The sequence below is a fragment of the Nipponia nippon genome, unplaced genomic scaffold, assembly GCF_047370975.1.
Source record: "Nipponia nippon isolate SJK-2023a ecotype South Korea unplaced genomic scaffold, ASM4737097v1 scaffold_21, whole genome shotgun sequence".
In the NCBI taxonomy this organism is placed as follows: domain Eukaryota; kingdom Metazoa; phylum Chordata; class Aves; order Pelecaniformes; family Threskiornithidae; genus Nipponia; species Nipponia nippon.
Window position 1 is genome coordinate 3538521 of NW_028262338.1, and position 25091 is coordinate 3563611.

General features: G+C 42.5%; 1 protein-coding gene across 10 annotated transcripts in view; it reads right to left on the minus strand.

Annotated features, from left to right (window-relative positions):
- KCNIP1 (potassium voltage-gated channel interacting protein 1) overlaps positions 1-25091 on the minus strand; it is a 482303-nt gene that overhangs the window by 16615 nt on the left and 440597 nt on the right. For 9 of the 10 annotated variants that reach the window (XM_087760144.1, XM_087760139.1, XM_087760138.1 and 6 more), the window contains one exon: positions 5982-6106. In XM_087760144.1, the coding sequence (XP_087616270.1) occupies positions 5982-6083 (102 nt within the window). In that variant the 5' untranslated portion in view covers positions 6084-6106. Of the gene's footprint in view, positions 1-5981; positions 6107-14520; positions 14554-25091 lie in introns of all 10 variants that reach the window. The other variant, XM_009469454.2, reaches the window with a different exon arrangement.

The following is a 25091-nucleotide window of genomic DNA, read 5'->3' on the forward strand; positions in this document are numbered from 1 at the left end:
CACTCTGCAGATCCAAGCCAGACAAATGCTTATTCTGGTAGCATTATAGGTTGTTGAATTTGAGATGAGTAAACTTAGGAAGTCTAAGAAAATCCCTTTGAATTGGTGACACAAAAAGCTGGAGGAAGATTCAAGTCTATGACTTATTTATTGATGTGTTCTTTAGATACCTTTAAGAACAAAAAGGACTTTGACAAGAAATTCTTCCACCATGAAAAGCCTATAAAGGAAAAAAGGCATTTTTTTCAAGCTTCTGATCTGCCAGCATCACCTGCTGCTGCTGTACATTCACTCACCACGGAAAAGGACAGAACGAACAAGAGAAATCACTTTATCCTGTGCAAGTCACAGAAGGAGAGCAAGGAGGGGTACTTCAGGTGACATCAGAGGCAGCTCCTTAATCACATACCCGTTTGCTATTGAAATTAGGGTGATGAGATCTGAGTTCCTTCTGCTAATGCAGAAGAAATCCTGCTGTCTTCTACCTGCTATTTGGGTAGAAAAACATCAATGATTTGGGATAGATTTGAGCTAAACAAACGATAATTTGTTGCTTCAAAAGCCCTGAAACTATCTTTTACTCTATATCTTCATGTCCTGACAACTGTCCTTCCACTGGTTATGTTTAAGTGTCCCAAATAAAACCCAAACCTGGCACTCTGGTCTTGACCTCGCTGGGGCCACCCCTCCTCTACTGTCAGCGTTCAAGGCTTGTTCCACAGCAAGGGGATGAAAAGACCAACTGGACTATCTAAAGCCAGTGGCTGCAGGACCAGACCTTGGTTTTTCGTTTACAGACAAAACGGACAAAACTTTAATTCTGCGTGGCAAAATTCCTGGTTAGATGAGTATCCTCAAAAAGTTCCAAAGCTCCTAATGAAACAGCCATTGCCTGGTTTCTTTGTCATGAGAAAAGTGGTTACTTTTTCATCTATTTGTGCCACTTCTAATAAGCTAGAAATCATTAAAAGAAGAATAATTAATAGAAGGTAATAACTACCATAAAAGTATTCTTCCAAAGTTCATGTTTCCTAAAGCTTGTTATTTAATGTACGTTAAAGAAATAATCTGATATTTATTTATGGTATCTTTTAATCATAGATCAGACCAAGTACCCTATCAACAGCCATTCTTGGGTAGAAGTTTTCTCCTTGGTGTGCTGCTGCTCCAAGACCCACACTGGGCCTTTGCAGAACTTCAGAGTATTTGACCAAATCGTCATTCTTTTTAAAACCAAGCTTAGCACAACACCTAACCATGCTTTCCAGCATAGCGCTACTGGCCAAACACACTAAGCGAAGATGTATTTCCTTCTCTCATCTTGCAAAATACAACTGTTATCTTCACTAAGAACCATCACTTCACATGCTTAAAGATACTTTGTAAATGTCGGGACTGATCATTATTTTCTCTATACTTTCCACAACGCTCTATTAACAGCCCTCGTTTACTAAGAGCCCCAGCCCACCACTAGCAACCCTGAGAATGAAGTTCAAGCCTGCGAAGGGCAGGCACAGAGGAGAGGCTGCTGCTGCAGGCACTCTCCTCGCAGAGGCAAAGTCTCCTGCAGCAGTTTTGGCCGTTGTACCTGATTAAATTTTCTGAATTTCTGCATGATCCTTATTGCTTCTGATGCTCCATCTGGAAGCCAAATGAAAGTTTGCATCAAACCTCCAGGAGTGCTGGGGAGAGGCAGCGCTGACATTGATCAGCCTGTTTAGCTCTCTGTAACTGGATTGCTTTCAGACACATATGCTAGTACCAATTCATTTGCACTTAATTGATCACAATTTTGTTTTTATAAGAGTCAAATAATGCTCAAGAGGCCTCATTAGTGCTACAGTATGACTTAATACAGCTGACTCGAAAGAAATCTCTCTTGTGAAAAGGAACAGGTAAGCTTAGTGTCAGTTTAAATTCCGCTGAAGACAAAGATTTACTCGTTCAAGAAAAACAAGAACAGTGAACATTTTTTTGTATTGTTGTCAAGCACAGAAACAATCCCTCGTTTTCAAAAAGCTAACTATTGAGCATTGGCATTGACAGCATGAGTCACGTATACAAATCTCTCGCGTATACAACCTTCTCAGACCCCTTTTAAAATACTAAGCCACAAAGGAGCTGAATCCATATAAAAAACCCCACAAAACCAAAAAGAAAATCAAACCAAAGTTGCTCCTGCTGTTCTTTCTTCTGCTGGAATCAGAAATTAGCTTCATTGACTGCTTTCAAAGATGTGCAATGCGGGCAAGCAGGGATCAGCAGCAGAACTGAAGTGGGGCTAAACGTAACCTACCCGTCAGCCTGTTCTCAGCTAACTTGGCCAGAACATGAAAAGGGGTACTCGGGGGGTCACATTTTGCTAAACTAGAGGTATTAAGTTAGCTGAGCACAGACAGACTCTAACGTTTTCTCCTTCAGGATCCACAATCCAGATTTGCATCTCTAAGCATTCACACATCCCACATATTTTGTTGCTCCTACTATGTTCTCCCAGTTCGGAGACAGATATTTTGAGGATTATTCAAGTATCAGAACATTTCTACCTTGCTCATGCTGCTTGCTTTATCCCCAAACACGTGATTTGTTACAGATCATTTCCATCTTATACTACACTCCGTTACAGATTTGCCAAAATATTCACACTAAAGCAAGGTACGAGTGTCTCCAACAGCCCCTCAGTTCTTTGGGTCGTCTGTTTTCTGATTTAGTATTAGAAAATTATCCCTTGCAGCTAACAACCATTTCCCCTAGCAGCACAGAACCCCCTCAAATTGAGCAAAAAATCCCATAAAAATCCCAATCCTTTTAAATCCATGCACTCAATTCCAAAGAACGTAAGTCATTAGAAACATGGTCTAAATGGGAGGTATTGAATTACTGAGCTCCAACTTCTGTCATTGTTGGTCACTTCATTAATCATCAATTTATCAGTCTTAAAAGTAGTTTCTTGTTCTCTTCCCTCCTGTTCCGTAACTGTTCCCTAAACTTTACTCCTCTAGGGAGTGGGAACTTTCTTCTGATTCCAGCCTCTGCCTATTCACGGCCATTTTGTTCCCGTGCCGATACTGCCTTTCATCTCAAATAATTCTCTCTCCCGATGTATTACAGACAGAAAGTATCACATTTTATTTTGTTAAGCTAAACCAAGGCAAGATCCACCAGAGGTTCTGCTGGTTTTTGCTGTGTCTGTTACCTTGCTTTTGCAGAACCACAGCCAAAGCAATCAGGCTAAATGCCTTGCGTTAATCTGGCGCCAGCCTGACAGCAGCTAACTCCAAGGTGTAAACAGACTATTCTGCGTAACGCAGAATGCACCTTAGGGACAGAGATAACTGCCAAGATAAAAGTGAACTTTTGGTCCTGGCACCAAGAGATGCTGGACAACAGCACCCTTCCAACATGAAAAGAAAGCTGAAGGCAAAGAGAGAGGGGATGTTAGGCAGCAAAGACACTGGCCTGGGTAGCGTGCTCTGCTTCTCTGGAGTGGCAAAGGATCTGAATTTGGTGGAAGCCTCCACCAGTCTGGTGCAGAAACACTAGACCTGACCAGTGACACACTGGGAAGAGACTAGGAAGGTTTGGAGGGAGTAGGAAAACAGATTTCAGAGACGAAGAAAGAGCAGAAATTAAAGTACTGAGAATTAGGACCCTGGTCAGCCGGGCACTAGTCTGGAGGCTACCCCAGGCTGCATTGAACTACCTTTGGCCAAACACCATCCATATTCATGAACATCCAACCTTCAGCTCCTGTAAGTGCAGCCAGGCTGAGCTAGGCCTCATTCTCTCCATGTCCATTACAAATGCCTGTAAACAGCCCTGTGATAATCCAGGTGTAGCCTCATGATTAAACAGGACCTGTGCAATCACTGAGAACAAGCTGTAGTACAAGCCAGAGAGAGGAAAATGACTGTATTCCCACAGGGATTTTGAATCTCCAGATGGCACTGTAACATCATCCCAAAAAGCAGACGGTTCGGTACAATAAGCAAATATGGTAACAGCTGAGTCAGTTTGCCTGCTGTGCATAATTACTCATCCCATTGAAACCATGATTTACAGGCTACAAATACTAAAGCTGCCCTTTACTTTCAATTTAAACCTTGGACACTAGAGCTTCATACATATTGTGTGCATAGCAGCTGGAGGAAAACAGACTGCTTTGTCCTAACAACCTGATATAAAGCAAGATCTTGCCAGCACTGCCAATTAATACCAAGACCTTCAGTAAGGTCTGAGCAAAGGGTTTAGGTCACAAGTTAAATGCACTTGTTTATCATTATTCTTGCCCCAGGGAGGTAATGCCTCCATACTGCAAAGTGATGGCAAGATTGGGAGAGGCAAGAGATAAATGTCAGACCTGCTGAGAGCTGCAAGGCTGCCTCTCTATTTTGCATTGTAGCTGCTGGCACAGCCAGCTCCGCCTCTCAGCATGGAGCAGTGCTCTCCCATGCAGGATTCCCACCAAACACAGCGATACAGAAGGCATTTCAGAGATCTTTGCAAAACACAGCAGTTAAGAACTCTCTAAGTTTAGTCTCCCACTGTAGGCAGTCATGTCGTATTATACTGTACGTTAACTTGTCAAGCTCTGTCTCAAAAGCCATAGGATTTCTTGCTGACTACCCAAAGCATGAAGAGGTTTCAGAATATCAGTCTTCAGTGGTTAGAAAACTTCACACGTGAAATGACCTCCTATGTGCAGCAAAGGCTGTACAAATACAACACACGCACCAAACAGAAAAATATAGAAAGGTGAGCTACGCCTTGGCGCGCTTAGGTGAGCAGTGAAACAAAGGATGAAATCACCAGACTTCTTAGAGAAGTCGAGTATATGTCGGAGCTGTGATTAAATCAAATTTCAATAATCTGCCAAAAAGAAGGGCCCTTCTCAATGTCCAGCAGGTTTCCCTCAACACTACCTGTATGTAAGGTAGCTCAGCTTTCTTTTGGCAAGTTTTTACTCAGTAGCTTTGACTTCGGTCTTTCCAAGAAATTTCAGCATTTCACTGTGACAGTAGCTGAAATGCTGGAGCTGTCTTGCATGACAACTTAAAAACCACACTGTGTTTATTGAACTAGCTCAATACTGATCTATTAATCATCATAAAAACATCAGCTGGCACAAACCACCTGGGTGACTAAATCCAGACCCTCAGGCAACCACGTAATGAGTATTCATTCTTCAAGGTCCATAAAACATCTGCTCCATGTAGCCTCAAAATTCCCTATCTGTTTCTATTTATTATGATGAGTCCCCAAGAGGCAGCAGCAGGTGACCCAGAAGCTGAGGCTCACGGAGCCGCAGGCTCCCCGCTACCAGGGAGAGGAGGGCTGGAACGGGGGTTCACCAAGACGAGCACAGTGCTGTTCTGTGCACGCACTCATGCCAACTGGCATGTTTCCTGCTTTCACCTAAACCTGTAGCCCCTCTCGTCTCCTGTCTTGATACCCATTTACATTTGATGTCTTTTTGGCTCCTGCCACTCCAGCCTTATTCCCTACTTACGCAAGACCTTATAGTCCTAATGCGCTCTAATACCATCCTACCACAAGAGCACGATTTCTCCAGCTAGAGAAAGGATAAAAAAACCCCAACATCCTGGGCAGCTAATCACAAACGAACAGTACGCTCATATTTGAACATGAGGAACTGACAGCAAGAATTAAGTAAGTAACCATAAAAACATTTTCAAGTTATCTTGAAATACTGGCACAGTTGAGGAAATTACAGTGTGCTTCCTGACATTTGGGGAACAAATTTAGTGAGAATATTATGTGCTGGATATTCACCCAAACCCAGTTTTAGGCAGATTCCAGTGTCATAAATATTAGATGGCGAGGCAGATTGCGCTCATTTTTGTTGTGGTAGGGGAGATCTAGCACAAAACTCCTAATGTTTAGCAGGGGAATGATACAAAATGCAGCTGAGCAGTTGAGGCTGGTGGGGGCGTACACACTAGACTCGGTATTGTTCTTACGTTTTTAAATCCTCTGTAAAGCACTTGAAGTTCTCTTTTAGTGAAATTGGTTTGTGCTTCAAGCTGTTCCAGTCCTTCGGGTCTATGGCACACCGTAGTCATTTCTAATTCATCTTCAATTTTATCTGAAAGAGAAGACAAGAAAATATTTATTTTGGTTGTTACCTTTGCTCTATTAACATGATGGATAGGACAGACTGGATTTCAAGAGCAATAGAGAAAACAGAAACCATCAGCAGAACTGATCCATATAACTGTTCTCAATGTCTTGAAAGCAAAATAAAAGCCATACGAGTAAAGCAATAGTTCACATTTCTTACTGGGCTGCCAATTAGCTCCCCATTCACAAAGCCGAAACTGGTGGTGAGAACAGAAGGGCAGGCAGCAGATACGTTGCTCCGAAAGGCAACACCAGATATTTCTTATCTAAATATTGAAACAGCATAGAGGAATACGCCTTTCAAAGTACTAGCTTTAAAAAAAGCTGTGCAAATATAAGTGAGAGAACAGGCATGCTTAAGCATATTAGAAAACAATATTATACTGAGGGTAAACAGCGCGGGGAAATTCTTCTGTGTGCTAGCCAAAAAACTTGCTACAGAGACACTACGGGTCACTTAAAGCCTAGGAGAAATTCAAACGATGTCCACAGTTGCTGAATCTATAATGAATCCAGCCTGCATTTGCATGGACTTCTTAGGGAAACAAATAAGCAATGAAAAATACTTATGTGCATTTTATTCAAGAGATCACTCTCCCACAAGGAAGAAAAATATTCGAGACATATCACATCCTGTATTACTGTAATCTCACCTCTTTTTTGATGCATGTTTTTACCTGTCAAGCCCGTTTCCCCAGCAGTACAGGTAATGCCCAAATATGTACAGATGCTTAGTGTACATCAATTTGAGATTCTTGAAACTTCAAGGACCAGATGCAGGTTTCAGCTGACATGAAAATCCCATCTACATCCAAAAGTTGCTTGGCATAAAAGCTAACACTCCCCATATTATCAAAACTGCACACCTCTTGCCCTGTAAAAGTGGTTTAGGTTATTGGGCTCACATATAATATAGTAATTCCTGCTGAAAGACAAGGATTTCACAAGAAATGTGCAAGGAAATGGAGTCACTCTGAATAGAGGAAAGGCATGAATTCAGAGCAAACTGGCTCAGTGAAAGAACAGACCAGAATAAAGCTATCTTTTCATAAGCTAATTAATTCTGCACATATATGTGAAGGTTATTAAAGGAGGACACACACGAGTGAGTGATAATAGTTAAGTAACATTGATTCATCATTTCGGCATTAAGAGATCAGTTTGAAATACTGGTGAATTCGGGATGAGCCATCCTCCTAATCCTCTGTCTGGAGTTTCAGTCAGTATTTGCGGGGCTTGAGCAGTGAAAATACATGCCTAAATACTGTGCTCAAGGTCCCTTGCGCAGCCAGGGAATAAAGGTAAGAGACACTAATAGCATGGAAGAGGAGGAGAGTTTCACAACCATTTATGGTGCAGAAAAAATTACTGAATGCTGGCAAGTAGCCAGAAGAGGCCTGAAGGAGACACCTTCTCCACACAAAGGGAAACAAAGAGTCTAGAAATTATAGCTCCTGTTAGAAGAAAGGAGATGGAAAAGGATGGCTGCTACAGGAAAAAGAACAGATAATGTGAAAGAAGGGGAAAAAGCCATTTTCTTTGAAAGAGAACACGTGCCACTCTAATGAAGGAATGAAGAAGAAACTGTAGAGAGAGAAAAAAGTGGGGAAGAAATTCCTTAAAATGAGGGAAGGGGAACGAGTGGTTGAAAAAAGTAGAGGAAATCCACTTAGAAGGGAGCCAGGTTAGGGAGACTCATCACTAATCCACACATTGTATAGGAAATACCTTTTTGTTTACCTGTGGTTAACCGTAAGTTACCTACAAGCCTTTACGAAATGCACATAACCCCAGACTCCTTCCCCTGCTCCCCCAATGCAATAAGCAGCGTACATGACCTTGACAGTTGTTACATTTTTCCATAGGAAGCCATGCATTTTCTGCTGTGCAGTATATAAGCAAGTTAGGCTCCGAGCCTTTCTCTGCTCTCTAACCAGTTAAACATGCCCAGCTTTCACTGACATTTCCTATTGATTGAGTCACTCAAGTTATTTAGAACTTCAGTCAACGGAAAATATAAGTGTAAAATACTGGCCATCTAGTCTTTATATCCTATAATACAATTCAACAGAGAGAGAAAAAGAAAAAAAATCTATGCAACCTCACGTAAGTGGTGAGGCTAGCGAGGGAAGCCAGACTCTTTAGATTACTCTCATACTTGGTTTTACTTACATTCCTACAATGTGGCTGTTCACATGGTTTCTACAGAGGCAGGAAAGATCCAGCTGAGAAAAGTCATGCTCTTTGCAAAAGCGTTTTGATATGACTAGTTTTTTTGTGGGTATTTTATTTGCCATATACTTCTTAAGCCACCACTTTTCCAAAACACTTCTTGGAATTTGTGTTAGTATTCTAAAAAACAAGTAATTCTAGAAAAAGGTCTCACGCATGGGAAACTTGCTCTATAGCTCCATGATAGCTTTAAACAAAATCTGCTGAATTACAGCTCAAAACTCTTAGTTCTTTGGCTTATCCAGATGTCCTTTATATGAGCAGACACAAAATTAGGGCCTTGGAGTTATTTGTTCAAAATATTCTTCAATAAAATATTACTTGGTGAACATTGTAATTTAATAACGATATATTGTCTTTTGACAATACTAGCCTTGTTCAGTGAATCATTATTTCAAGAGAGTGCAATTCATCTTCTTCAGCTTATCCTGCAAGAACAGGTTTTTCCAACAATCGGTTCATGAGCTCTGGTCCCACAGGGCAGATATTTCTATGTTAAAAATAAGCCAGATTATTGTTGTAGATTTGATTCTATTTCCCCGTGCTGAGAAATGTGGCTCTCTTCTTCATAACAAACCGCAGAAAGGAAATTATGAAAAATTCATCCCTTTCTAAGGGACACTTATTTTTTCCTTCCGTTCTCTATTCCAGAAGCAGCATTAATCTCTGCTTCTGAAGAGGATCTGATGGTTCCCTGTGGCTTAATCCTTTCATCTGCTTCCTCTTCCTTTCCCAAGGGAAATATTTTGAAACTTAGCAAAAAAACTTGTGAAGCTTTAGATCTGGCCAAGGGGGCACTCAAAATGACACCAGACCAACAATTTTCCAGTAAACACACTCTAAAAATGGTAGAAATTGTTCCTTCAGTGGAACATGAGCAGTCCTGGACATTTGTTGGAGCCTCACTGCAGAAAATAAATACAAGAAAGACTTACTGGGTCATTTTTGTCTATCACTTGCCAATGAAGAGCTATTTTCTGTGGTGTTTCACAATAATAGCTGTTTTAAAAGATAAAACTTATTTTAGGAGTAACTACTTCACATTAATAGGCCTCACAGATCAAACATTCCCTCGCTTCTGTTCATCAGATATTTACATTTAAACTTTTCTCTGTTATCCCGTATTCAAAAATTCCCCTTCAGCGGCACCTCTGTTCACCCCTCCTCCCTTCCTGGCGAAAGCCCGCCGTGGGCACAGGACAGACCTCAGAGCAGGGGGGACCTGTACCCCGAGACCTAAGGACATCGTTTCCAACTCAATAGTCCCCACCCCCCACAAAGATTTTTTTTTTGTCATTATTTGTTTCCTTTCAGTGTTTTCTCTTAAGTCAGCTCTTTTAAATCTTTTTCTTCCATTATCTGGCACCCTATAAATTAAGCACAGTAACCTGAGTGGCAAAAAAGGAGATTGTCACTTCCTCATCTGCCCTTGCCTTTTATCATATATATTGCATTTCTTATTATATACATTTTCATTATCACATGGGCTCAGTCCCTCCCAGCTCTTCAGGGATGTCACTGTATGAAATACGAGGCCTTGCATTTACAAACACTGCAATTTGATTAAACTGAAGCTCACTTTATGGTGGTGAGTGCAAGCGAAAGCGTATATACATACACACATGCAAATTTAAAGTTTTATTAGGAAAGCATAATGTTAAGATATTTTATCTAATGTCATGTTCTTCCTCAGTTTTGCCTTGTTTACAGCTTTCTGAACACCCTGAGAGATCGGAGTGTGGGAAACAGGCAAGCCACTGGTTTAAAGTTAATTTTCTTCTCCTTCAATTTGCAAGTGCACGAACAGACCTACGGACTGATTGCAGATGCTGCAAGGGACACGCGTGGTCACCTCCCCAGCTCAGGCGAGACGTGTGACCAGCCGCAGCAGAGGTGAGATACAGCAGTTGCTTAGAGCATCCCTCCTGAGCTGGAACTAAGCCCTGCCCTGCTTGGTGGAGACACCTGCCTCGGGGCTGGGTACCGCACAGCTGATCAGCAAGCACTGCACCTTAGCAAATAGGTCCAAATTTATTATTCTGGACCTCAAAGCACGATTTTTTTCGCTGGGTTATCTGTGCTTACCAATTAGGTGGACTCAGTAACTAAAGCAGATTTCTCCTGCTTGCAGGTACTAATAAACAAGAATTCATCCTTTTTTTTTTTTTTTTTTTTTTGAGCTCCAGCACTTGTTGAAATCATCCCTTCCATGCCAGATGGCTGCAGCGAGCTGTGCCCTAGGCTGAAGATCACAGGCGCTGTTTTGCTGGAGCAGAACATGCTTGTGCATTTGCTTAGTTGTTTTTCTTGCAAAGTGTTTAAAACTGGAGGAATGGGAAGTAGCAATTTCTGATTTAGAGTTTGCCTCTGGCCATATTTTTCTAGCAGCTGTAATAGCAGGGTATGAAGTCTGGGTCTGGTAGAAGCACCTGTGGTAATCTTACTCCAAAAGTAGGTCCAGGTCATAATAATTACTTCATTTTGCATTTTTGTGCAGAACATCATCTCTATTTGCTTAGCCCATAGAATAGGCACACTTTGTGTATCAGACACAATAAATAGGGGCTTCACTTTTCAAGGAAAAATAATCCTGACATACTTGCATGCACGTGCATATTTTATGGATTGTTGCTAATGAAAGATATTGTATTTCATTTCTCTGCTTCTCTGCTACTTGCTGAAGAATAGAGAATGAATTTTCATTAAAGTATATCAATATTTTAACTGAATACACTTTGGAAATTACTTAACGAGGCTTGGTTTATACGTCCTTTCATATTTCTTCTAATTTTACCTTTTGTTATCTTTACAATTGGAAGATTTCCATACTTAGACTGCCTGCAAACGGCCTTGTGTTTCACCGCTGTAAACTTTGCTGAACAGAATTTGCATTTCTCCAAGTGATAAAATGGAGTAATTTAAGCCTATTCATGTAAAAGCCATCTTGTACATCCACACGCCTATGGACAAAATTGCTTCATCATTGAGGAAAACAGACTTTCAACCACAGCTGGGTACTTCTCTCCATCACAGAACCAGGCAGAGTGACTCAATCCTTCCCTTACCCATGGTAAAGACAAGAAATCTATTGATTTTGAAGGAAAACAACCTGCTCCAATATTTCAAATTTTCCAGATCTTTCCGTTCCATTGGACACAAGCACATTTATCTACCACGTTATGGAAAACATGGTTTCATTGTCAATTTATCTTAAAAATACACAGGTAACGTAATGCACATCCAGGACAGCTACGCGACCTAAGGCACTGCCCAAAACCAGTTCCTGAATGTGCAACACCCGTTAGAGACCCAGTCAGTAACTTGCCACCACTAACAGCAGAGGGCAGACGATGTGCCACAGACAGCACAGAAGTCGAGTCCTGAACTCCTCTGTTGACAACACATCTTCTAGTACTCACTTTAGCAACCTATTTCCATACAAAACCACCTAATCAATATTCTTCAGATCCAGCAATCCTTTCCACAGAAGTGAAACAGATTAAGTTGGTCACAGACAATGCCAAAGTTGTATTTGTGTACTATAAAGTAGGAAATTTATTATTGTTATTTACCAGCTGCTTTCTCGGCTCTGGTTTTGAACAGCCATCGGGCCCAAATCTATTAAGCTGCCTGTCCTTCCTCTTGCTGGCAGCTGCCTCTACACAAACAACATCTTGCACAAAAGCACAGGGTTGGTTTCACTGGCCCAAACTCACTTGTGAAACCCAAGAAACATCAAACACCTTTCCCACAGGGGCCACCTAAAATACTGCAGCATTTCCAACCTATATGCCTGGCAAATGAGCTATAGTGATGGCCCATTATATCATTAGGGCTGGCCAAGGACAACCCAAGGCCTAAACCATAGTTTAAAGGGAGGGTGTAAATGATGACTTAATAAAAATGCAAATGACCCTGTCCCCTACTTCCAGAGGCTGCAAGGTGAAACTTCGTAATGCCAGGCTCCGTGGCTAATGGGAGGATTTTGAAAACGTGTTGCTTGTAATAAATTCACTTTTTGTTAAAGAAAAAAAATCAAGATGTGAAATACAGCTAATGTGCCCAGCGTTAATTGTAAAACTGACAAGTATTAGATGAAATGGGTAATTTTACAAATACAGCAGAAGAGGATTAAATTATGTGCAAGAATTATTAGACTGCATCTTGTTTTTATTAAAAAAACATTAGCTATATTTTAGGAGCAAGGACCTGCAGAAAAAATTAACTCTAGTTTATCCATGACATCTTTGAAATTAATCTCCAGACAGAATACTTGCTTGGCCAGATCTCATAGGAAATAGATCCTGCCCGTGGGAAATCAATTGCAAATATTTGAAAATTTCATGCAGAGAAATAACGAAAGGCCTGAGTCCATAAATGCTCATTACAGCAGAAAGTTATGGCAACGGGAGTCAGGCGAGAGCTGTATTACTGCTGCAGACCCTGCACGTTGGCTTCGGCGTTCCCTCCATTGCTGTAAGCGGGAGCTGTCGGAAACGGTGCTTTTGTGAAGTCCTTTGAGGTCTGTGGTTCCAGATCCCTGGGGCAAAGGCAGCTACCAAGTACAGCTCCACTATCTGGAACAGTCAAAATATTTCTGTGCAGTTCCATGTGCTTCCACCAAGACAAAATCTAAGTGTTAGCCTTTAAGCAACCCCATCTGGCAAATACAAATCAACAAGACTAACACAGCAGATAACGAGACTCCTGTGGGCTTGTTCCTGCTGACTTTCCCAGAATGACAGCTCAGATAGAACTTAAAGCCATGTATCTGCACATCTCTAAATCCTAAAAAAGGGTAAACTAAAAATTGGCTTATAGGAAACATCAATAAAAAAACGGCACTAAGATACCTACTGAAGTATCAAATATTAAACACATATAATTGAACTTGAAGAGTCCTTTACTAATAAATCATTATTATTATTAATATAATTGCCTGTCTGGAGAGGTCAATTTTCCAAACCAAAGGGACTCTCCAGCAAATAAAACAAAAAGGAATTGATGTCTCCTTATCCACTCCCTTTCCCCAAAATGATTCTTTGACTCTTTCAGCTCCATTTTCACCACTAAATCTTCAACATAAAATTCATTACACAAACAGTCAAGCTTAACAAGGGTGTTCTGCCTGTGTGAACCTGGAACGCCACCAGTTGCAGAGAAAAGCTACATGAAAACCCAACGCTGAATGAAATTCTGAGATTAAAAAAATATAATAGATTTTTAATATTTCTTGGCTAATCCTTGCAGTGATCTATGCAAAACAGCACATATAAATACTTTCCTCTGCCTCTATATTCCTTTAATTAGTTTCACAGTTGTACACAGGGAAACTAGAACAAGGTTATACTCTGAAAAAGGAACTGCAGGAATAGTCCAAGGCCACGGGTACCTCCAAAATGTCTTTCTGGCACACAACTAACATCAGGTAAAATTATTTGACCATGAACTACACAATGTCAAATTTGACTTCAAATGTTTCTGCAGACACTTATTAACTCTACTCATCATTAGAAACAGCATTGCTTTGGCCATTCCCAGGGTAGCAGACAGCAGGGTGTCCTTCCAGTGCACTGGGCCTTACCTGGGACAGCATTTTCTTTTCTATTTTCCTTGCACATTCCCACCTGTCTGTAGCAACAGTTATAAGGGAAACAACTTGTCAAAATGGGTGGAAATCCACTGAAAGACTGCTGGGTGTTTCTCTGCTTTTCCATGGGGCTGCTGCAGAAAACATGCTTTCCTCCAAGCAGCCGTTCAAAGGTGAATTTGCAAATAACCCTCACTAGAAGAGTTAGAAAATTGCTTCACTGATGATTTTTGGAAAATTCCCACTGATACCATCTAAAAACTTCACACAGAGAGTACCTGAACTGCTAAGTACTTGACTTAGCATGCCATGCGATAGAGCACTGCACAAACAGAAGGACTTGGTGGTTGAATGGAAGCTCAACCTTCATCAGAGGGGACTCGGATGCTCCCTCGGCTGCAGCCTTATCCAGGAACTGGGCAATTTTCAGGTGCCTATAATTTTGTTTGCTACCAGTGTGGAAATAAACTCAGCCAGGGGAACCTATCTCCTGGCTTAAGAAAACTTTTGCTACAAAAATTATATGACCGATAGAGTCAAACTGGTTTAAGTTTTACCTCTCTGATACACGTAAAACCATCGGGCGGGGTCTAGAAAAAAGTAAGAAAAAAATTTAACAAAAAGAAAGTGACAACCATACACAACTTCGTCTTTTGTTAATTTTAAGGTGACACTGGATAGGTTCTGCAAGTGCCGTAGGGTCCCATTTTCCAGTGACTGTAAGATTGTTTCCAGGCATATTTTACATGGGTTTTTTTCTGAGTTGCCTCTTTCCCTCACCCCAAGGGACAGGAAAGGAAGTCAGAGCTTGCTGTCCCCTGCATGACCATGAAACTCGGGGCAGCATGTGAAGGGAAGCGTGCACGCAGTCATGCACCCATGCAAGCATCCATGCACACAGCAAGACAGCAATGCAGCAGTCATCCTAGCAACTCTGATAAGGGATAAGGAAGACGTTGCATGCAAATTTTGAAGTCTGCTGAGGGGCAACAAGAGGGGCCCACAGCCTTCCGCTTCCTCTCCACAGCTTAGCTCTTTGACAGCTGTAGAAATAAAAAAGTGATTAGTAAGGGTGAAGAAGTCTCAGGTGGTCTGGAAGACTCTTTGCAGTCACTTCACTTGCAACATGGTCATTTTGTACTATCCTCACGTCCCCTGGGAGAAAATTTCAGTAGCAAATTAGGCTAAAAGTACAAAAAAAAAGTTATTTTAAAGATATGTATATGGCTTCTCATGGCATCAGTTTCTTTTTACTGGAGAACTGGGTACACAATATGATCTGCAATAACCTGCAAAAGGCACAAGAGTTTTGGTCAGAATATTACTATCTGTGGCTCCCTGGCCCTACCTCCAGCCCAGGCAGCTCCTGCCCTCAGTCTGTCTGGCATCACCCATTGCCTTCATTTCCATGTAGTCTGTGCTTCCAGCTGCCCAGACCTTCCTAAATGCCCTCTCACCACTCTGTTGGCTCCATGGTATCTCACTCTTGCTGCTGCTGCTGCTGCTGCTGCCTGGGAAGCCCGAAGTCTTGAGGCTGAGAAATTCCACCCTGAATTCTTTAAAGCCATTTAAACAAACCTCATGCTCAATCCTTTTCCCTTAAATAGAAAAAACAAGTTCAGAAGTGAACATGCATGCTCCTTCTGGCATGTTAGAGAATGTGACTTACACAGATTGCAACATTAAGCTGTTGGAGGGGTTGAACCTCACTTTGAGCTTTTACTGTTAGAAATTTAGCTTGCTCTTGATGGATCTTTGGGATGGGATGTTAAACTGGTGCTGGAATAGAGAGAATTTACTCTCCATTGGAGAATTTACTAATGTATCTGGCTGCAGACAAAACTGGCAGAAGTAAATATCAGAACATGGCTTCCCAACAGCATCACCTCCATGCTGAGAAAATGCCTGGTCAGATAGTGCTGCTGAGTCCTGGTGCTTGGCCTCACTAACTCTGGCGCAGCTGTTCTCAACCTGAGAAAGGAACATTTGAAGAGAAAACCACAGCAGATGCTCCAAGTTGGCTGCTGCAGTGCAAGGGTGATGGTGATACCAAGGACAGTCACATGAGATGAGTAATAGCAGAATTGAATCCCAAATAACTGACTATTCACACAGGGATGTCATTCATAGATTAGCGACTACAGAAACCTCCACACTTTCCCCTTTTCAACTGAAACTTCACAAATACTTCCAAGAGAAGCTGGTTTCAAGAGCAAAGAGCCGACAACAAGCCATGGACTTAAATTGTATACACAGACCACAACACATACTAGAGACCGAGCAGTACATACTAGGACCTTAACTGAAAGCATATAAAAACAGTTAGTAAAATTTAATAAACTCCACTGTACCACGTGCACTGTAATCACAAGTCTTTTTAACCTTCTTGATCCACCAAGGCAGGTTAGCAATAAACAAACAGAATAAACAGGTTGCTTAAAGAGGCTCTGAATCTCTGCTGAAGCAAAAGGTGTTGAGCCATTAGCCATGAAATCACTCACTGCCAGGCAAATCCCACTTTGCAGGGTATCCTGAGGACAGGAAAGAAAAATCTCCCACTTCAAGTCTAATAAGCATAGTTCTAAATTTTCATGTTAACACTAGCTGCAAACTAATTTCCACTGATGAGAACAAAGTAATGTAAATGCAGTCACTAGAGAAAGCATGATAATAGCGTCCCAATTTAGTAAGGGTGAAATCAATGAGGAAAAAGAGCTAGAGTATATGGAGACATCCCACTACAAATACTGGGCTTAAAAACATGAAGATGCAGAGATGATTAACAGATAACAGGAAGACAATAGATGTGTGTGGTGGGTTGACCCTGGCTGGACGCCAGGTGCCCACCAAGCCGCTCCATCCCTCCCCTCCTCAGCTGGACAGGGGGGAGAAAATATATCAAAAGGCTTGTGAGTGGAGATAAGGACAGGGAGAGATCACTCACCAGTTACCCTCAGGGGCAAAACAGACTCCACTTGGGGAAATCAGTTTAATTGATTACCAATCAAATCAGACTAGGATAATGAGAAATAAAAATCAAATCTTAAAACCCCTTCCCCCCACCCCTCCCTTCTTCCCGGGCTCAACTTCACTCCCGATTTCTCTACCTCCTCCCAACAGCAGCGCAGGGGGACGGGGAATGGGGGTTGGGGTCAGTCATCCCAAGCTGTCTCTGCCGCTCCTTCCTCCCCAGGGGAGGACTCCTCACACTCTGCCCCTGCTCCAGCGTGGGTCCCTCCCACGGCAGACAGTCCTCCACAAACTGCTCCATCGTGGGTCCTTCCCACGGGCTGCAGTTCTTCACGGACTGCTCCAGCGTGGGTCCCTTCCATGGGTGCAGTCCTTCAGGAGCAGACTGCTCCAGCGTGGGTCCCCCAAAGGGTCACAACTCCTGCCAGCAAACCTGCTCCAGCCTGGGCTCCTCTCTCCACCGGGCCACAGGTCCTGCCAGGAGCCTGCTCCAGCACAGGCTTCCCACGGGGTCACGGCCTCCTTTGGGCATCCCCCTGCTCTGGCATGGGGTCCTCCACAGGCTGCAGGTGGATCTCTGCTCCACCGTGGACCTCCATGGGCTGCAGGGGCACAGCCTGCCTCACCATGGGCTTCCCCAGGGGCTGCAGGGGAATCTCTGCTCTGGCACCTGGAGCACCTCCTGCCCTCCTCCTGCACTGCCCTTGGTGTCTGCAGGGCTGCTCCTCTCACATGTTCTCACTCCTCTCCTCTGGCTGCTCTTGCGCAGCAGCTTTTCCCCTTCTTAAATCTATCATCCCAGAGGTGCTACCACCGTCGCTGATGGGCTTGGCCTTGGCCAGCAGCGGGTCCCTCTTGGAGCTGGCTGGCATTGGCTCTGTTGGACATAGGGGAAGCTTCTGGCAGCTTCTCACAGAAGCCACCCCTGTAGCCCCCCTGCTACCAAAACCTTGCCACAAAAACCCAATATAATGTGCTGCAAAAAAAGAGAAAGATGATCTGTTTTTTTCTGTATTGGGTAACCTTGTGGGTCATCAGAATTTTAGACTGTAGGTAATACTTTCTGGATATAAACAATGTTTTCTCTTCCTCTTTACAGAGATCGGAAAAAAGTCCTTTAAAAAGGAGAGACAAAAAAAACTTCTTGTAACAATACATTTTTCTTCATTGTATGAAAAACTTCAGAGAGTCAGCTTTCACTGATTCAATTGAAAATTAATTCCTTTCTAGATTATTAAAATTAGAACAAAGTTTTTGGTTCACAGTCTGTAATTTTTTATTTAACACTGAATTGTTCTTTTTTGAAAAACGGCACATTTCTACAAGCTCAACAGAAAAATTCTTAATCATAATCTCAAATTCATATGGTTATGTCTACTTAGCATAATGAAAACTACAAATAGTAGAAACTATGATGTTGCTACCACCACTTATAAAACCTCTTCCTAAAACATGCAGAAGCAGTTACTGAGGACTTGATTATTTGTCATCTCTTCCAAGAGGAGTCTTATGATTCTCCCCCCCCCCGCCCCCAGCCCTAAACCCCCAGGTTACGGATTATTGTCTGGGCAGCAATATAGAGCAATTCCTGAGCAAATATGGATCAATGAAAAGGAAAAGAAATTGGCTCAGTTCATCACTTCTGAGGATTATTTCTAACATGCTAGTTGTTTGTTTACGAACAGCAGGTAATGCCATAACCAAACCATCAGGGCTGTGCGTGTGGAACGGGGCTGCCCACCTGTATCCGACCAGGGCGAGCTGCAACAGAAGTGTAGTAGGGAATCCAATATAAGACTCTACTTAAACCATATAAATCCAGTTGCATTTTTCAATGTAATTTGACTTAAAATATTTTCTTTCATCTGTAGCCTAAAGAAAGATGAAGGAAAACCAAACACAAACCTTGCAGGTACCAAAAGAGATCCAGGATGTAGATATAGAAAAATGGAGAAAAGAAAGATTGAATGTGCAGCCACATAATCCTATTTCAGCAGTGACACGCTAATAAGGTTGTTACATTTCCCCTGCAACATCTGCATGGCAGCATTTTTTTTATTTGTGCCTATACCCAACCCTCTGAAAGTTCAGAAACTATCTGAACAACAGTGGATTTTATGTTGTTCCAGTTGTGCTGGCCAGGAAGCTATTACGCACCTCAACCTTAGCATTTGACTTCATTCCTATTCTCTGAGGCAACAAACATGGCAGATAGTTTTTATTTCAATGCAAAAACCAATTCTGTTGTAAAGCAGAGTTCTGCTACAAGGTTCCTTTTTGTCTTAGTTTTAAGGAAAGCAGAGTGCTGTAGGGTGTGATGGGACATTGAGCTGGCCAGAGGTACCTCTGCCTAGGTCTCTTGTTTATCAAAAAGGCTTTCAAAATCAGAAGGCAGGTCTTATAGACTCTAATTGTTTGTTTAATAGAATGAATTTAAAGGAACTCAATAGAATAGATCTAAAATGGCTTACGCATAAATCCCTCGCTGCCAAACATACTGAGGGGATGGGTCCTTAGCTCCAGGATTGTTTTCAGCCAGCTCTGTTGTTTTCTCAGTTACAGGAGCCCTAACACAACCTCCCTGCCCTCAGGGAGAAACACATTTGTTTCACAAACATAATAGAGTCGGTGGAAAAACTACTGTCCTGTAGTAGCGTCACATCTGTTATGAAGGAGGCAAGTAAAAGCCTACAACAGGAGCTTCTTTGCCCTTGGCAGGCTCTAGTTAGCTCAGTTGAAAAACTTCCTCAAATTATGTGATCTGCTGCTTCTTTGGGTAGTTGGCAAGGGAGGAAGGGGAGAAAGGAAAAAAGGAGAAAAAAAAAAAAAAGAGAAGAAGATCTCAGTACCTGCCTGGTGGCAGCGGGGGGCAAGCTGCATGCTGGCTGCAGCACTGCAAGCAGTAAAGGCTGCTCTAGCTGCATGCTCCCAGGCAGAGCTGCTTCAGCCCCTGCGCCTGGCAGAGGAGCCTTGTCTCTCCCTACAGACCTGAGCAAGAATCCTTTGCTAGCAAGAATCCTTTGCTGTGCAAACTAGCAGCAGAACTAATGCCAAGTACCATCCTGTCTGCAGATCGAAAAAAAGTCAGTATTCCGAAAAGCTGCAGCTCTTGGCACTTCACAGTCTCTCCCTACAGACCTGAGCAGCACTACCTTCATGTCTGCTGAAGGCACCACTGGCTGGTAGCATCGAGCTGGACACGGTCCCCTGCTTAATCCAGACACCTCTGCCCCACCTCTCCTGACTGTACAAAAAGCCTCTCAGGATGAACTGTCTTTTTTTTTTTGTACACTTCAATCTTACTCACTTTTGAGTGATCTCATGAGTAGCACAGTATGAGCACATTCCATTTCTCAGCATTACTCCTTACTGTTTAAAAAGCCACATTTCCCTACATTGTCATAACACAGCAATTTACACCCCAAATAAAGCTTCATGTTACACTACCCACACTGGAAAGTGAGAAGAGTACTCTTGATTATTTTCGTGCTCTGTAAGAAACATAGCACATCACTTAGCATTGAAACAAGATACTGAAATGCCATTTGGTAACACACTAATTCCCAACTGAAAAGAAATAAAAAATGAAAAATATTTACATACTAACTTTTTATATAGTTGAGTAGTTTCTGTATGGTTTGTTAAACAAATGTATTTCCTGCATACATACATTTTACAGGCCACGGAACCTGGCAGCACTTTCCATTTACTCTGTTAATATGAAATTGTGAATACATTCAGCATCACTTCTTCAATTCAACTTCAAACATCTCTGCACAAAAGACAGCTCAGGCTGACATACAGTCACCTTCCGAAAGTAATTCTACTTTGCTTTGTCGGCATATTCAAGACTGTCTCCCCCAAGTATATACAATTTTAGTTCAGTAGATAAGTATATAGCTTGCAGTCTCTTAGGTTGGTGGCCATCTGGACACAGCTCTAGGCAGCGTCTAATTTGTTAAGAGACGTGCTCGTTCCCACAGTCAAACCCTGGAACATCTCCCTGAATACCTTTTCCGGCGGGTGGCCGGGCTGGGGTGTGCCGAGGGCACAGACACCATATGCAGAGCAGTAAACACACACAGGGCACTTTGGGAAAACGGGTTTTAGTGCTGCAAATCATCTGCGTCATGCTCAACCTCAAGAGCTCAAGTCTGGGCTGGAGTTAGGGCAAAGGCATTGCCTAAAGCTGTGTCCAAACTACCACCAACACTGCTTCTGTGTTTTGCAATGTTTTCCGCAGTTTTCCAGAAATTCTTCAGCCGCCCCAACAGCAATCAAGGCTTCAGGCTGTACAGTTTTTTCCCAACCCTCAGTAATGAACTTCACAGAAAAGATTCTCTACTCTGTCTCAAACACAATTTTATACCCATAGAGGCCCTGAAAATGCCTGTCTGAAGAGTCAATCCAAGGACAAGCTCCCACCATCAATCCCTTTCAACCACTAAGTGGCAATAAGTCATGGCTACAATTAACTGTAGGATTGCAGGGGGACAGATGATGAAGCATTTTCCCCACCCCCCAACCAAATCCGACCCCAAACCCCAACTCTCTGCTCCTTCTCAGATGCTCTGCGGCAGGAACCCTCAAGCCCAGCAAGAAAATCCTCGCAGCACATTAATGGTCTCACAGCAGAATTCACAGTAAGTTATTTCCCTTTAGGGGAATCAAAGAAACAAACATTACAATACATCACTCCCCTGAAAGGGGAGTTTTGCAGAACTTGCAGTATTTTGCTGGAAACACAAAAGAGTTTATGCAAATTAGTTCTTACATCCTCAGCAGGACTTGGACTGCAGAGCCCAGGTATTTGAGGAGACGAATGTCTAACGTGAATTGCAACACAACCTAAAAGCTATCTTGCTTGATAGCACTTCTTTCAACCTCCTAGTCATGACCATCAATAGCATCAGCAGCGTTATTTGCTCATGATAATGCATTACAACCAGGAGTGCCATTTCACAGCATTCAACCGCTTATGAATCTATTTCCAGCCCTGCCATAGAAATGAATTACACCTCAGTAGCTCTCTGGCAGAACAGGAAGGAGCAAAGGCAATTTACTCATCAGTAAAATGGAAATAATAACACTTATACATCCAGGCAAGCTTTCCCAGCGCTCCACACAAGCCCCCTCAACTTCATTAGCACTCACTTAATGCATTTCCCTTGTTACAAATGGGTCTGACTTTGTGCTTTGGTTCTGTGCTGTTGCATACGACAAAGCTCCACTCCAGTTACAGCAAGGACTCTCCCAAGACTTGAATTTTTTCTAGGCTGATATTTAGGCAGTGCTTAAAGTAAAGTATTTGCTTCTAAACCACCCCAAGTACTTCAAAGAGCAATCTAAGGAATGCAGCCAAGAGTAACAGAGTGATGAGGCTGAACGATGACCACCAGGAAGAACTGATGGTGTGCATGCATTTGATCCAATAAACATCAAAACCAGTGACTCATTTGAAGGAGGTGCTCCAGATTCTTTCGCCGTATTCCCAGGGCTACTGGCAGTACATGCTGCCAAGCTTCCTTTGACTCTAGCACTAGTATAACCAATTTGGTTTAATATGGCTGGTGTTGTATGAACATGTCTATACGTCCATTGCCTTATCCAGAGAAGCGGACGTGTGGCTTCCCAAGCAGGGAAGCAGACACCTTTCATGTCCCGCTCCATCACAAGGCTTTATGACAAGAGCCATGAATCAGCCATGTGGAAAAGTATAGTCACAGAAAAGACCTTGACTCAGGGCTGGTACAACATGGAAAAACCCAGCTAGCAGAGAGTAAAAATGATTTAGTCTATCTTACCAGCATTGGCCTGAGAAAAGCACAGTGAACCCCAAGGAACAGCTACGAACCAATACATAATGCGTTCGCTAATCTTCTTTCCAAAGGCAACACCACCAACTTGTCCCGAGTCATCTGTAGTATTTCACAGAGCACGCTGAGCAACCCAGAGTGATTTCCAAGAAGGACATAAGCATTCACGATAGAGGCATGTTAATTCTGTACTAGGCTTGCTCCTTTTCAGGGACTTTCATCTGCTCAGGCTCTGTAAGAGAACTCACATTACAGAGCTGTTTCTGTGCTGCAAAATCAGGCTCTCTCTAGATCCGGGGCAGGTGCTGGACTCCAGCTAGCAAGAATCCTTTGCTGTGCAAACTAGCAGCAGAACTAATGCCAAGTACCATCCTGTCTGCAGATCGAAAAAAAGTCAGTATTCCGAAAAGCTGCAGCTCTTGGCACTTCACAGTCTAGCACAGTGTGCCCTGGGAATAGCCATTCAGCGTTACTCTCACCTAATCAGTGTTCCTCATTTCTATCAATCTATTCACACTTTGTAGGATTTTCTTCTTGGAAAAAGTGACACATAAGAATGGCTGTCTTGGGTCAGACCAAAAAAAATTGTCTAACCCAGGGAAGAGAGAACACAGAGTGATACTCCCGTGAGCCCTGTCCTGGTCTCCAGCAATGTGAGCTCCATTTCTCAAAGAAGAGCTGATGTCTTTGGACTCAAGACATGCACAGCTCTTTAGTCAATTTTGAGCCTATGTGCTTTCTTAATATGCACAGGTATAATATAACAAGCTTACCTGCTGTAATAAAATGTAATCTGGATAGCACTGAGGATCATCACAGAGAACAATGATGTTCATGGCTAAGACCTTTACACCACCCAGCTGGGCTCACAGAAGATAATTCCCCTTCTGGAGCCTGACTTGATCCTGGTCTCTATCAGTTATACCACTGATCCTGAAGTCAGGGTCCCACCATTGCACAAATACATAGTAGGGACAGTTCCTACACCAAAGGTTTGTCATCTCAGCAGGAAAAGCATAAAGAGCATTCTTTCCATTTAGCTGTCAAGAACGAGTGCTCAGAGCAGAACAGAGGAGCTTTTCCTGCGTGCCAAGGCTGTGGCGTACCCGGGCAGCCCTGGCTCACGAGCATCTGGTTTACAGCTGCCCCTCTGTCACGAGATTTGCTCACAGTCACATAGGGAGCCTGGGGCAGAACTGAGGTTACTCTGAGATACCTGCAGTCACATCTGGGTAGAGGAAAAAATCTGCTGTTGAAAGTCATAATTTGTAATTTTTTTTTTTTTATATTGGTCCTGGATAGAGATGAAGAACAGAAAATGCAAAAATGTTCATGCAAATCCTATTTCCTGAAAAATTACTATCTGGCTAACTGCAATGAAATGTCCCTTTCCCCTGACAGTCTGATAGCTGGAGACATGACAGGCAGCAGTGGAGGGGCAGCCCCAGCCTCCAGCGGGGGGCACAGAGCCCCACAACCTGACAAACAGCAGTTTTGCAGAAGACCCATTTCTTATTAATGGGTAACTAGCCTAGTAGAAAACGCCTACCACAGCTACACACAGCATTAATCTACTAGCTTAAACATATTACTATGCTTTTACTAGACTGAAGTTTAGATCAGTAATTACTGCTTGGGGGGGGAAAAAAACCCATGAAGTTGTAGAAGTCTCCCACACATGTTTTGGTAATGTGCAGAGAGGGCAAATAAGGGATATGGAGAGGCAGCAACCTCCTCAAAAAAGCGGAAGCAAGGCACTGGCCTTAAAATGGGTTCCCCTAGCCTAGGAAATGCAGGGTGAGCCAGGACCAAAGCAAGATTGATTCCAAAGCAGCAAGGGAAAAGGAAAACCGTAAGAATATGTCAAGCCATCAAACTGTGATGCTTTTTTCAGAAGAAATATTAGAAACTCCTCAGAGGGCACTTAATAAATGAAATAGTCATAGGAGACTTCCAAATAATAAATGAAGTAACTGAACTTAATTTTTTTTTCTTTTTTGGAATAGGTTATTCATCAAAAAACCTCTGATGAGCCAAGACAATGCATCACAAATGGACTTAGTCTCTCTGAGAAGAATTATTGCTGCAAATGTATTTTTTTCTCATTGAAAAGCAAATCAGACACTGCAAGTCCCTGATTTATTACTGCACAGATTTCCATGAACATTGGTTTGCTCTAGCTTTGAGTTAGAAAAAAGCTTTTGGAAGAACAATAATCAATGAATATATAATGTGGGGGAATCAAGCAATCAGAAATAGTAATTAGTTCAGTGCCTAATTCAAGGACGTGTTATCCTTGGGTTATTATATTGGCGCATTCAGGCAGGTTTTAACTACAGTCT